General features: G+C 43.3%; 1 protein-coding gene across 9 annotated transcripts in view; it reads left to right on the top strand.

Annotated features, from left to right (window-relative positions):
* Nucleotides 1-14,261, top strand: part of MYRIP (myosin VIIA and Rab interacting protein) — a 148,678-nt gene that overhangs the window by 122,666 nt on the left and 11,751 nt on the right. For 5 of the 9 annotated variants that reach the window (XM_083705639.1, XM_083705638.1, XM_083705640.1 and 2 more), the window contains exons 10-12: nucleotides 1,517-2,163; nucleotides 6,311-6,544; nucleotides 8,585-8,647. In XM_083705639.1, the coding sequence (XP_083561765.1) occupies nucleotides 1,517-2,163; nucleotides 6,311-6,544; nucleotides 8,585-8,647 (944 nt within the window). The remainder of the gene's footprint in view (nucleotides 1-1,516; nucleotides 2,164-6,310; nucleotides 6,545-8,584; nucleotides 8,648-14,261) is intronic. The other 4 variants (XR_014556815.1, XM_083705643.1, XM_083705644.1 and 1 more) reach the window with 1 other exon arrangement.

Raw genomic sequence — 14,261 nt, 5'->3', positions numbered from 1 at the left:
TAAACCCATGAAAGGCAGTTTCCCTGGTTGAATCAGGACAGCTGTAGCTAATGATAGTTTTTCTTAAATGGCTACCTAATGCACTGGTGGCAGAAACCACCAGGCAGCTCTTCCAGAGACCCAAGAAGGTAATTTGTGCACACATTTTGTGTGAGGTCGCTTGAATAAGCACTAGCAGATGATGCTTATGTCAACTTCACTAGTCAAGCACTGAATACTTCAAAAGATTCAGTCTTGGGAAAGACCTTGACCTCTTTAGCATGAAGGAATTATCTCCTAAGGCGTTTCACGGTGTCTTTGACATAAGCAGCAATTTGCAAGCATAAATAGGCTGTGGTAATTTAAATAAGAACCTGACAGTTCTGCTTATTCACATTTCGTGCTTTCCCTGATTTTAGCCGTGTTTTGCTCCAGCCTTCCCACAATCATTGTCACTACTATATTGTAAATTTTATCTATTAATAATATATGCTGTGCTGAACAGATAATGCTGCAAGTGAAATTATCTCAAGTTTCAGGAACTTATTTATGGTCATTAAACTACTGGGAACCCATGCTTTCACCTACCAAAATATAAAATCGCTACACTTAGCTGAATATGCACATAATAAGGCTATTTAAGGCTTGGACAGATAAAGCTTCTAGCTTTAGTATTTTCAAGGCCATCTAATCTGTCCACTTTGAAAGTCATTTATGGCAATGTGAAACTTCAGCCCAGATGGTTGGTTCTTATAAAGTGACATTATACAACAGATTTTCTTACAGTGTGCTAGAAAGTGTATGTATATTCAGCGTGTTGCTTATTGTACAATGATTTAGCAATGGTCCTCCATGCCTGAAATTAATTTTCTGCACACATAATGCAAATCAGTGGTGCATCCTTTTATGAATTGGCACCTTGCATAGAGTCAGCACTGTCAGCAGGAACAGCTGGGCAAAAAGAAGTGTGAGTGCCAATCACATACATTTGTGATACTTCACGCACACATTCCAGGAAGCCTTTTTTAAATCACAGATCCCAACACATGTGCAGTGCTTATATGCACTGAAATTGCTGTCAGCACTAATATAACTTAAAACTTAAATATGCCACTAACTATATTGATAGATGGGATTTGATCTGCTTATGTCCCTTGCCCTCTAAACCAGGCACCCCCAAACTTGGCCCTCCAGATGTTTTGGGACTACAATTTCCATCATCCCTGACCACTGGTCGTGTTAACTAGGGGTGATGGGAGTTGTAGTCCCAAAACATCTGGAGGGCTGCGTTTGGGCGTGCCTGCTCTAAACAATTTCTAACAAATTCAGATGCATTGGGGCAAACCCTGATTGGTCCACTCCTCATTATTTATCATGAGACCTTGGATTCAAGCCTCTTACAAGCGTCTATTATTCCCACCCAAGATCTGTGACACGAAATACTGTGCAAATCTTTTCTACCCAGGTATGATAGAACGCTTTAGGGTAAGGCAACACAATAATGATGGAATTGTATCTTCCTCTTGTGTTTCCTTAGCTTTCCCCCCTGTCTTGGAAAGCACAGACGGAAACTGGGTGGCCCTGCAAAACGTCAACTTGCCTCGCCCGCGAATGCTTGCCAAACCAAAGAGCCAAGTGTTCAAAGCCTTGGAGAGTGAATCCAGCGTTGTATCTGCTTATGATGAGATGGGCTCTGATAGCGAAGACGACTATGACTGGAACGTGGCTTTAAACAAGCTGCGACAGAGACCCAAGCAGCTGTCAAATTACGCTGGCTCTCAGTGCAATGCCGAATGGGAGTGTGGCAATGAACTGTACCAGCCTGTGGCCTCCCCATCATCTGGGCTGTTTACCAACGCGGAGGCAGTGTACTCTGATTCTGAAACATCCTCAGTCAGTTCTTCAAGGGAGGCTAGGGAGCCTAGCTGTCTTCCTTGGATGCAGAGGAGAACTTGTAACAGTAAACCCAGAGAGGAAAAGGCACAACTCCAGGAGGAACTAGATGTGAACTTTAACCCACAAGCTACCAGTTTAGACTATTCAGATAGCAGTGAAAGCGAAGAAGCCTATCATGACTTGGAAAAGAGGTCCAGGAGGTGGAAAAAAGGCAAGACTCAATCAGAGGATTTATGCAAAGGCAAAAACCGCACAAAATCGCACATGAAGAAATTGAGCACAAGTCAGGTAATTAGGCTTCAATTAATGCAATGTATTGCCTGCAAGCATCAAATCTATCTCTGTTGTTCAGAGTCACAAGAACACGGTATTAACCCTCATTGCTCACGTTTTATGTCATGGTCAGGATTGTGCCAAGGACAATTGCAGTAAATAAACTAAGTTAATCTGGTACTTTTCCGTACAGGAGGGTTTGGAACCATATTGTAATGGGAATTGGGGTTGCTTGTGCGTAAGCCACAAACTGCTCCAAGCTGGTTGTATGGCTAAACCTTTCCCTGGCTTGACAGCCCTTACAACTCGGCTGTCTCAGTCACTGGCAGAATCTGTCAGTGGGCGTTTCCTGAACTTCTTCCAACATAAAAATTCTTTGACTCCAAGTCTCCGCCTAGCTTCTCTGCGCGGAAGCTTTCTGCGCAGAGTAGGCGTGCCAAGCGGAGGTCCTGTGCTCTCCCCGCTGATCTCACTGGAAGAGTCTCAGAGCCTTCCCTCCGAAGTACTCTCAGCCTCCCCTTTCTTCCTGGTGTCACCTTGATTTCCTTCCCCAGCGGAAGCTCTCCCTCTCTCCTTGCTAGTTCCCTCTCCGGCATCATTGGGGAGCCTTACCTCTCTTCTTGGCTCCGATGGCAGTTCCCTGACACATATGATACATAAACTTCAAGGATGGCCTCCCTAGTAATGAGTACAATATTTGCAGTCGTGCTACATACAATGAATACCGTATTTGCAGCCATGCTGTGTAACAATGCCCATTTTGGCTTGCCCAGTGATTCTGGCCTTCATTCTCATTCCCAAAATGGCACTCATAGGCTGTGGAAACTACTCTGAAAACAGGAGGCACCCCCTGGTTTTGGTAACCATGATCACAAAGAAGTGACCCATGTTGTCATATATAACTATGTGGCATATCGTAAAATGTAATGGCTAGGAGAGTGGGAATGTGGGAGTGGGTTGGTGTGGCACTGCCTTGTGTTTGGTGAATGGCCAAGCTGATATGCCAATCTTGATACGATTTTCAAAGTGTCTTTGTACTTAGCACGCAGGTTTTGTTTAACGCAGACAACATGAACTGTGTGTGTTTGTGGGTGACACTTATCAGAATAGCAGCTAATAGGAGGGGGATTCAACCCTTTTGCCCCTTGCTGTGGTCCTGGGGAAAATCCCCGAATCTGGTATTAGCATCCCTACCTGCAGTTATCCTGATAATTTTCAGCCACTCCCACTGATGAAATGTGGAATTTTAAAACCTGCCCATTAAATTCAATGGCATGTTTAGTTCGGCCCTTTGTAGCCCCTTGAGGCTGAAAGAGACAGAGGGGAGAGCATTACCCATAGAGCCATTGTTGCTCTTGAGTGTTCGGCTGGGGGTAAGAACAAGGCTGCTTTAAGTTATTTAAATGTATACTAGTTTAAAATAATCTGCTGCTAACAGTGGAGCAGGGCCAACATATTCCAATGAGCCACCCAGCCACAGGCAAACATAGTATGGAAAACGGATGTCATTAATACTTCACAATATTACACCCATTCTGCATTTTTTATTTTATTTTTTACTACAATGCACAGTTTCGGTCCATTCTACTATTATTCATAAAAGGCTTGTTAAGTTTAAAGAGAGAGAGGAGGGAGCGGGCACACATATTTTAATAAAGCTTTTCCTTAGTAAGTAACAATATTGAGCTAATGGCCTCATCAGTTATTTTACACGTTAGACTATTAGCAAGATTGCTACAATTAGGACACTCAATTTTTTTATTCCCCGGCTTCCACTAGATGGTGCTTTTAGCTAATATACTGCGGGGAAATCAAATTTTAAACTGCAAGCCAATTCAGAGCTTTTTTCACTTTGTGCTTAGGATGTTGCTATGCTCAAGGCTAAGAGAGCTGCTGGCATCTCTTGCCCTATTGTTATCACATACAAGATGGTTGTCCATGCAGCATCTAACGGGCAAGAGCCATTTAGTAAATCAAATGTGTATTTTATCAAAGATCAGATTACATTTCAAGAGGTGGTTTTTTAAGAAAAAAATTAACTTTTCATGTGACGATAACTTTAGCTGGTCCAGCTGGGAACAGGTGTAACTTTTCACTTACTAGAGTTAAATGAAAGAGAGTGAAATTAGATGATGTACTTTTGAAAAGTTTTATATGTAGATAAAAACCTCACATTAATAGTCATAGGTACCATGAACGGATGCCATTATTGGGTGACTTGATTCTGTCTTGGGGTTTCCCTTTGTGCCCTTCACTACTCATATCACAACTTTTTATTTCTCTGACTCGTTATTTTTCCTATGAAACTGCAACTCAGAAGGATTTGAAGCCATGTATGTGGGCCAAATTTTGTGGGATTTCCATCCACTTGAGGTCAGATAACCCCTCTCCCTATTGAACTTCCTTCCAGTGTTTGCTGAATATTTTTTTATTCCAACAGGCATTTTAATTTAATTCTGATTTTATAGTTTCAACTCATTTTTAGTCTTATTGTATTGGGTCTCCCATATTGGGTCTTAGAGATGGCTGTGATTAAGCAGCATGCAATTTTAAAGAAAGAATTTATTAGATATATTCCCGATGAGCTGAGGCGGGAAAAGAGGGAGATCCCTGGCCGTGCCAGTGTAATATCGCGCAAGCCACGCCCCCCCTGAAAGCCAGCCCCCGCTCACGTGGAGAGGGCATGAAGCCTTTAACTCCACCTCCTCTCTAGTTTGGAAGTGGTTTTGGGCAGTCAAGGAGAATAGATTGTTTTTAATGTTCATATCCCTTCAAACTCTACAATTCTATGATTCTATGAAATGCACCATTCTATCTCTGGAGGAAAGAAGTTCACAGTTTTACAAAGACAAAAATTGTTCGGGGGTGTGTGTGTGTATGTATGCGAAAGAGTTTTCTGAAAGAACAGAACATTCAAAACAGCACTGACACGAACAGGTGACATTCCTTGCACTGATGTCGAAAGGTGCTATATAAAAAGCATTTCTGACCCTAGCATAGCTACAGTCCACAGGACAATACTTTCCTTTTTCTGAGTAATTTGATTTAGTGCTTGAGCACAGACTTCCCTAGCAGTTCGAACAAAGCATGTCTTACCTCTCTGTGCTGTTAACTTGTTGAAAGCTGCTTTAAATTGGTGTCTGTGTGTGTAACATCACAATAAGGAAATGTTTCTCATCCTAAGCCCTGGATGTATCCAACAGATTACTTACTGTACAAAATGCATTACACACGTCTTAGAGGAGTATACAACATATACACAAATAAAACAATAATGTTCCTGTTCTGTCATGAAAAAATTGATATGTAAGATACCACATCGAGCTTAAAAGCTGTGGTGCAAGATCAAACATGAAGCTGGGGCTTGTTTTCATCTAGAGAATGGATTTGTACTGAGCACATGCTGTTCAGAAATGAAAACCTATTTCTCCGTACAGTGGTACCTTGGTTCTCAAGCTTAATCTATTCCGGAAGTCTCTTCCAAAACCAAAGCGTTCCAAAACCAAGGCTTGCTTTCCCATAGTAATGCAAAATGGATTGATCTATTCCGGATTTTTAAAACAACCCCTAAAACAGCCATTTAACATGAATTTTACTATCTAATGAGACCATTGATCCATAAAATGAAAGCAATAATCAATGTACTGTACTATAAAATAAATAAGACAGTATTGTAGATGATAAAAATTACAATTAATTTTTTTCCTTACCTGCATTGATGATAGTCAGCCTTTATCCATTTCTGCAGTCACACAATCAATCAATCAATCAATCAATAGCTGAACTGGGTTCCACACAGTCACAAAAACAAATGAACTGAAAAAGCCTCAAAAACAAAAACGCAAAATAAATAGCGAAAACCAAGGCGCAGCTTCTGATTGGTGCAGGTTTCCCGGAAACAATAGCCGACAGCCACATCGGACATTCAGCTTCCGAAAAACGTTTGAAAACCGGAACACTTACTGGTTTTCAATGTCTGGGAACCAAGGCGTTTGAGAACCAAGGTACTGCTGTATGTCCTTACGTTGCTGTCATCAGAGTTATAAATCTCCTGTGGTATAAACAGCTTTGGTGAACAGCTTTTGTATATATATAACTTTGATTTTCTTCTCTTTGAGATGCATTTGCTTTGTCCCTCTTTTTTATTAAAAAAAAATTTAAGGCATCTGATGATTTATCAGAAACTGACATAAGCAGCGAAGACCATCAAACCAAGGCAGACCCTATGGAAGAAAAGCTGAAGTCAAGGTTATATGAGCTGGCTGCAAAAATGAGTGACAATAGGGAAACCTCTTCAGAGGAACAGGTGTCAGAGCCAAGAACAGAATCTGAGAACCAGAAATCGTGCTTATCTTCAGAAGACAGTGGCAAATGCATTCAGGAGGAGCTAAAGAAGGTAGGTAGAGCCTGGTGGTTGAACGGTTTGCAAACACAGGTGAATATGCTACTGGGGCAGGAGACACGCTGTGTGCCTAGAAGCAGCAGTTGCCACAAGTACAAGTTGTGATTTGCCAGCATCCACATCCTAGCCAATGTATATGCAGTCACCATGTGGCTGGCGGCATTACATTGTTAAGTCTCCACCTCATTTCCTTGTAGCTGCTATGAGTAGCATGTTATGACTGAGTGAGTGATTGCCAGTGTTTTGGGTGACGTTCCCATTTGATGGCAACATTATTCTTCAACTCAAGAAGGCGATTGGGAACACTTGTGTTCAGATTTGTGCTCTTTGTTCATTCTTTTGGATAGAAGCCTTGCCCAAAGATTTGTTTTTAATAGATAGATAGATAGATAGATAGATAGATAGATAGATAGATAGACATAAACAAATACATTTCTGGTTCATTTCAACAATCTGGGCAGTACAGTGCTTCAAAGGTATATACAAAAGCACAAGACTCAAATAAGACATAGAACTCCCATTGGTATATTGTTCCAATCACTGTTCCTGCAGAACATAGAGATATTTTAAGTGGTAAATGGTGGTGGTTTTAGAAGTGGCAGCTTCATACAGTTAGATGACAGGAGTAAACTCTATGATCTGTAGAAATTCAAGCTTTGATAAATCATTTGGTGTAATTAAGCAAATAGCATTCAATTGGCTATTAAACTTTAGTCACTAATTAGTTACCAAGACTGATGACAAGTAACAACTCCGGAACGGATGACTCATAAAGTTCCTGTCATCGTGCGGTCCGCACAGATGGATCTATTTCCTCTTTCCTGCTCCACAGTTTATGAAACATGAAAATTCTGTTTTTATTCCTGGCTTGTTTGCAAACCTAGCACATGGTTTGCCTTTCAGGTTGGAACGACTCTGGCTTTAAGATACTAATGCTAATCATTTAATTTTTATTATTAAAATGTGTAACCCACCTTGCTAGGCTAAATACCAACTCAATGTGACTTTAAATATCTATCATCTATCTATCTAATCAAACAAAAAGGCAGCAATCAACAGAGGCGAAACGGAAAAGCAAAACCAAGGATTTATTTTTTTTCTTGAAAATGCTTGCGAAAATAATAAGCTTGTTAGTGCCTGCTTAAAAGTCATCAATGAAGCACCAACCAAACCACTCTGAGGAGGTTGTTTCATAAACTGGGTGCCACAGTGTAAAACCCAGTTATCTCACCCAGCAACTGAAATTCTGACACGTTATAAAAAGGGTCTTAATGACAATAAGACAACTGAAGCAAGCAGTGCTCATTTGAAATCATGATCTTTTAGGCCTAGTTGTGCTGCTACACTACTTAACCTTGAGCTTGTTTATTTGAAAAACCATTTTGGTGTGATGTTGTGATGGAAAGTACTTCACTTAATAAAATTTGATTAACTACAAAGTATTCAAGTTAGGTGTTTCACCATCGCCATGAATGAGCTTTTGCCTATTACATTTTATGCTTAAGAGGGAAAGTCCTCTTTTGCTGTAGAAACTTCAAAAAACTGCCTTCATAGATATTGGTTTTTTAATCCAACATAGTCTAGTGATAAATTGTTCAGTTGGTTGAGAGCATTTCATCCAATATAAAAGTTGATTTGCTGTGTTAATGAGCGAACAAGTATTTCAAACAACAGCAGGCGAACCCTTTTTTAATTACTTTTATTACTGCAATGGGGCAGCAAGTGACCATGTGGGGGGGGGGTAACAAGCAGATGGAGAAGACCCACAAAACTACTCTATTTCCTGCCCACGATATACCTGCAACTGTGTGGGATAGCTCCATGGTGGAACAGCTCCCATTTCCCTTGTGTGTGTGTGCAAACCATGTGCAGCTGAGGGCAGGATGGTATCCTTTAATGGTAGGTTCAAACTAGTACACATTTTTAAAATCTTTTGTCTTCCCTTCACTCCATAGCTCTTGCCCAGTGAATTGTGTCTATCACTATCTAATTTCTCTCTCCTCTTCTTTTCTAAACTGCTTTCCAACTACCTAGGAAAAACAAAAGGCTTTTGATCTCCATCTTAAACTCCAGTTTTTAACCTCAGCACTTCAGCAGGTGAGACTGGACGATTTTATGTGTGTTAGTGAGCTTCATCTGAAATAATCGCTCTTCCATGCATTTACTCATATTCTGAGGTGTGCAGGGTTTGGATATGATAAAAAGCAATTCTAATCATGCATTTCTAAGCTGCTTCTTAACTGTTCTGCTCACCATTCAGATAAAACCTATTGTAGCAAAAGAAAACAATAACAAAGTAGTCAAACTTTTGCTTTGTATGCTGCTGATAGTCAACCTGTTCATTTTTCCGAATCACAAAACATGAGCCAGACTTCTGGGCTTGAGGGCAGTCAGGGTCCTGTGTGAGTGTCTTGGGGTGGTTGGTGGATGGATGATGGCAAACAGATTGAGGTGGAATCCTGACAAGACAGAAGTACTGTTTGGGGGGGAGGGAAAGGGGTGTGGGGGTCGCAACCTGGGAGTCATTTTGGACTCACAGCTGTCCATGAAGGCGCAGGTCAATTATGTGTCCAGGGCAGCTGTCTACCAGCTCCATCTGGTATGCAGGCTGTGACCCTACCTGCCCACAGACTGTCTCACCAGAGTGGTGCATGCCCTAGTTATCTCCTGCTTGGACTACTGCAATGCACTCTACGTGACACTACAACTAATCCAGAATCTGGAAGCTAGACTGGTGACTGGGAGTGGCTGCTGGGACCATATACCGTATTTTTCGCACCATTGGACGCACCGGACAATAGGACGCACCTTGTTTTAGAGGGGGGAGAACAAGGGGGGGAAATCTCTCCCTCTCTGCCCAGCGCCCCTTCAACGAAGCGGCAGGAGGCGCTGCACCGAGAGGGGGAGATTTCCCCCCCTCTTGTTTTCCCCCTCTAAAACAAGGTGCCGTTTAAGGTGCGTTCAGACGCCTTCAGGCAGCTACCTTGGAAGCCTGGAGAACGAGAGGGGTCGGTGTGCACCAACCCCTCTCACTCTCCAGGCTTCAGGTTCCTTTCGACCTGCTCTTTGGGGCTGGCGGGGGGAAGCCCACCACCAGCCCCAAAGAGGAGGTCGGGGAGCAGCAGAAAGGCGCGTGGCTATAGAGGCTCCTGCCATAGCTGCATGTCACCTCTCCAGCCGGGAGAGGGTTGCGGGGGGGGGCTTCTTTAGCCCTGTGCGCGCTCTCCCGGCTGGAGAGATGGCGCGCGGCTATAGAGGCTCCTGCCATAGCCGCATGTCACCTCTCCAGCCGGGAGAGGGTCGCGGGGGGGGCTTCTTTAGCCCCATGCGCGCTATCCCAACTGGAGAGGTGGCGCGCGGCTATAGAGGCTCCTGCCATAGCTGCGTGTCACCTCTCCAGCCAGGAGAGGGTAAGCGGGGGTTCTTAAGCCCCCCCCGCGTGCTCTCCCAGCTGGAGAGGTGGCGCGCGGCTATAGAGGCTCCTGCCATAGCTGCGTGTCACCTCTCCAGCCGGGAGAGAGTAGGGGGGGCTTCTTTAGCCCCGCGCGCGCTCTCCTAGCTGGAGAGGTGGCGCGCGGCTAAAGAGGCTTCTGCAATAGCTGCGTGTCACCTCTGCAGCTGGGAGAGGGTAAGCGGGGCTATGCTGTCTTCGCTCCATAGGACGCACACACATTCCCCCTTCATTTTTGAAGGGGAAAAAGTGCGTCCTGTGGTGCGAAAAATACGGTAACACCAGTCCTAAATAATCGTCACTGGCTCCCAGTATGTTTCTGAGCACAATTGAAAGTGTTGGTGCTGACCTTTAAAGCCCTAAATGGCCTCAGCCCAGTATACCTGAAGGAGCGTCTCCACCCCTATTGCTCAGCCCAGACACTGAGGTCCTCCCTTTGAGGGTCTTCTGCTGGTTCCCTCACTGTGAGAAGTGAAGTTACAGGGAACCAAACAGAGAGCCTTCTCAGCAGTGGCGCCCTCCCTGTGGAGTGCCCTCCCTTTAGACGTTAAGGAGATAAAGAATTACACAACTTTAGAAGACATCTGAAGGCAGCCCTGTATTGGGAGGTTTTTAATCCTTGATGTTTTATGTTTTTAGATATGCTGTAAGCCACCCAGAGTGGCTGGGGAAGCCCAGCCAGGCGGGCGAGGTATAAATAATAGAATTACTATTATTGTTATTCTCCCCCTTCCCAAATAAACTGGAATGCCAACTTGTCCTTTGCTTGCGGCTAAATGTCTTAGGTCAGCCTGACTTCTGACCTAAGACAGTGACAGTGACACGGTTGGAATCTTCTGGGGGCAGCTTATTCTTGCTCCTACATAGTAAAAATAATATGTGTTTTTTGGCTGGAGAAGAGAAGTGTGACTCCAATTTTAATTTGGAAAAGGTGTGCCTTGCAGTCAGAAATTTGGAGAAAACTGCTTAGAAACACAATAATATAGATGTAGGAGGTTGCTTGATCCAAGGGCAGACTATTTGGGGTTCCTTAAAGCCTGTTGATGCCTCCTTGTTGTGTTTAGACGGTACAATTTTGGTAGTATAATCAGTGCTATTTTTCTAGAAAATACCTCCTTAAATACCACCTTTGTTCTCTTAGAATGGCAATGGCACCCATCTGAGAGGTGCCAGAACAGGGTTCCAGTGAGTTCTGGCTGAAAAAATTCCCCAGAGTATTGGGATCAGCACTCAGAAAGTTTGCTATTTGTTCTAAGAAACTAGTTGGCGCAGCCATTTTTACTGTGAGACTTAAAAGGAATGCAAATTGAAGGAATGAAAGAGAGTCAAAGGCATGGTATGAAGTACATTTCAATCCCCCCCCTCCAATATTTTTGTGAAGTCTGAAGTGAATTGCGTAACTCCAACAATGATGAATCAATGTACGACCTGTTACCACCCCTTAGATGAAGACAACAGATATTGACTGAAGAACAGCCACACTGCTGTGAGCATGATAAAGCACCTCAATAATGGAGCTTGTAATGTGTGCATGGTGATTTAAGGATGTGGTCAATACTGCCAAGAACCATTAGAGATGGAAAAGATTTTTATGCGCTCATTCTGTGTGCCTCATGTTGATTTGACGTTTCCTCAGAGATAGCGTAAGTCACTGCATAAATCACCGTTGAATTCAGAGTCCAAGGTTCCTACTATCGTACTCAGCTATGACCAAAACTTTAGGAGTAATGGCCCAGTCAAAGTTAAGCACTTTTCTGTCCAGTTTATTTAAATGGGTTAAATTTAAGCGCAAGTTTATTTCTCCCATTGAAATCAATCAGATTAAAAGTGACAGCATCACTGACAGGTGCAAAGAAAACCAAAAGTCTGTCCTCAGTTTAAATTGGTTTAAGGAGGGGAGAGAGGCCATCAGTTTTCAGGAGGGTAGGGTGTTGAGGCCGCCATACTGGGGTGCCCACTATATTGCCATGAGACCGTTGCTTAGCAGTGCAGTGTGTCTAGAGAGGGGGCATCCTGGATGTGAGTACAAAATAGTGCACATCTGAATGCAGATGCTGCTTACTCACATTGAATTGGTTTTCAATGAGAGTCACATAAAAATGCACAGCCCTACCCACATTCTGATACAACTGCATCTTAATTGGAGCTCAAGAACAGCAGCCCAACTGCTTTGGCAACAAAGATCCTCTTCCTCTTTTTCCCTTTTTGAGCCTCATCTAAAAACAAAAACAAAAACAAAAAAAACCTGCTTAAAAGTGGGATATTTGGAGTGGAGCATGGAAATATTCATAGCGTTCAAATACCCTTTAAAATCAGGTTCCAGTGCAATAATGTATGATGGAACTTCAATATCAGGCATGCAAATACAATATACCAGTACCACAACCACTTAAATATTGGTAACTACATAAGTGAGGAAATTAACAAGAACTAATGTAGGTTTTTAGTACAGAAAGCAAAAGTGCTGGTTTTCCCTGAAACTACCGCTCATACTCTACTGCTGTCCCATTCTTTGCTGGATCTCCTCCTGAATTTACTGGTTGCCATTCACAAATGTTATCACCCCGTAGTTTCAGTGGAACCAATTTTAAGGGATCTCAGGGTTCAAATTGGCACCATTAACCTTTCAGCTGGCAAGTAACAAGAACAGACTGGAGGAAAGGATGTATGGGAAAGATCTCAGCCTACTGCTATTTGCTACATTCCTGTATTCATGAGCAGCCTCTTTGTCATTAATGGAATTACCAGTATGTAGGAACAAATGAATCGGTTTCTGCCTTCCCCAGGTCAGTTTCTCAATCATAGGGCCAGTCCCTTTTATGCATTAAAAAACCCATCATTTAAATTGTCTGTGATCAGCAAATTAGGTTTTGTTGTTGTTGTTTAGTCGTTTAGTCGTGTCCGAGTCTTCGTGACCCCATGGACCAGAGAACGCCAGGCACCTCTGTCCTCCACTGCCTCCCACAGTTTGGTCAAACTCATGCTGGTAACCTCGAAAACACTATCCAACCATCTCGTCCTCTGTCGCCCCCTTCTCCTTGTGCCCTCCATCTTTCCCAACATCAGGGTCTTTTCCAGGGAGTCTTCTCTTCTCATGAGGTGGCCAAAGTACTGGAGCCTCAGCTTCACGATCCGTCCTTCCAGTGAGCACTCAGGGCTGATTTCCTTCAGAATGGAGAGGTTTGATCTTCTTGCAGTCCATGGGACTCTCAAGAGTCTCCTCCAGCACCATAATTCAAAAGCATCAATTCTTCGGCGATCAGCCTTCTTTATGGTCCAGCTCTCACTTCCATACATCACTACTGGGAAAACCATAGCTTTAACTATACGAACCTTTGTTGGCAAGGTGATGTCTCTACTTCTCAACTGGCTAGTTAGGTTAGTTCACTTCAAAATGTCTCCTCCATCCCTACTGGCAGGTCATCAACAGTCGCTGAAGGTCTCTGAGTCAAAGCTAGTTCCAGAGGGGGGAAGGCTCTAGCTCAATGGAAAAGAGAAGGTTACAGGTTCAATCCCTAACTTCTCCAGGAGGGGCTGGAAAATCCCCTGCCTGAAACCCTGGATAGCCTTCCAGTCAATGTTGACAATATTGAGCTAAATAGACCAAGGATGCAAAGACTCATTCCCATGTTCCTATCTTTGCAATGACAGCCAGTTGCTAGGACGCCCTCTGCATGGGTTTTAGAAAGATACCTGCTACCAACCAATCCCCCATCCTGCTTTCCACAGTGTTTGATGCTCACAGGGTGCCACAGCTGCCACTTGGATAGGTCGCCGAGCTATTGGCTCTTCGTTCCAGCCTATCAGTGGGCAATGCCACGAATACTTGCCTTGCCCCGGACACTGGCAACCTATGCTATGCTACTGCAGTTAAATGTTAGCAATTGCCATTTACTTACAGTAAATGCTGGTACAGCTGATGCAGAAGTTTTAGCTAATATTTTGGATTTCGGTACTCTTTAGCTGTGCTGTTGCAGTTACAGATTGCCTAAATGTCTGTCACTTCCCTAATAGTAGCTTAGCTAAGAAACAGAGCAGATGTGACAGCTGTCTTTGAGAATCGCCTATTGTAGGTAAGGATGAGTTTTCAGCAATATGAAGAGTCAGATACAGCAAATGCCAGTCAAAAGGGCTTTCCCCCCAGTACAAGTTGTCCACCTGTTTACTTGACCTTTCTTTGTACATTCTTATGACTATAAGGGAATGCCTATTCCACCTAAACATTTCAACATTATTCTGATGGCTAGACCTACTTTATTT

The sequence above is a fragment of the Podarcis gaigeae genome (genome assembly GCF_964106915.1).
Source record: "Podarcis gaigeae genome assembly, chromosome: 12".
Classification (NCBI taxonomy): Eukaryota; Metazoa; Chordata; class Lepidosauria; order Squamata; family Lacertidae; genus Podarcis; species Podarcis gaigeae.
Note: the sequence above shows the minus strand (reverse complement) of the source record. Positions and strands in the feature narration are given on the sequence as shown.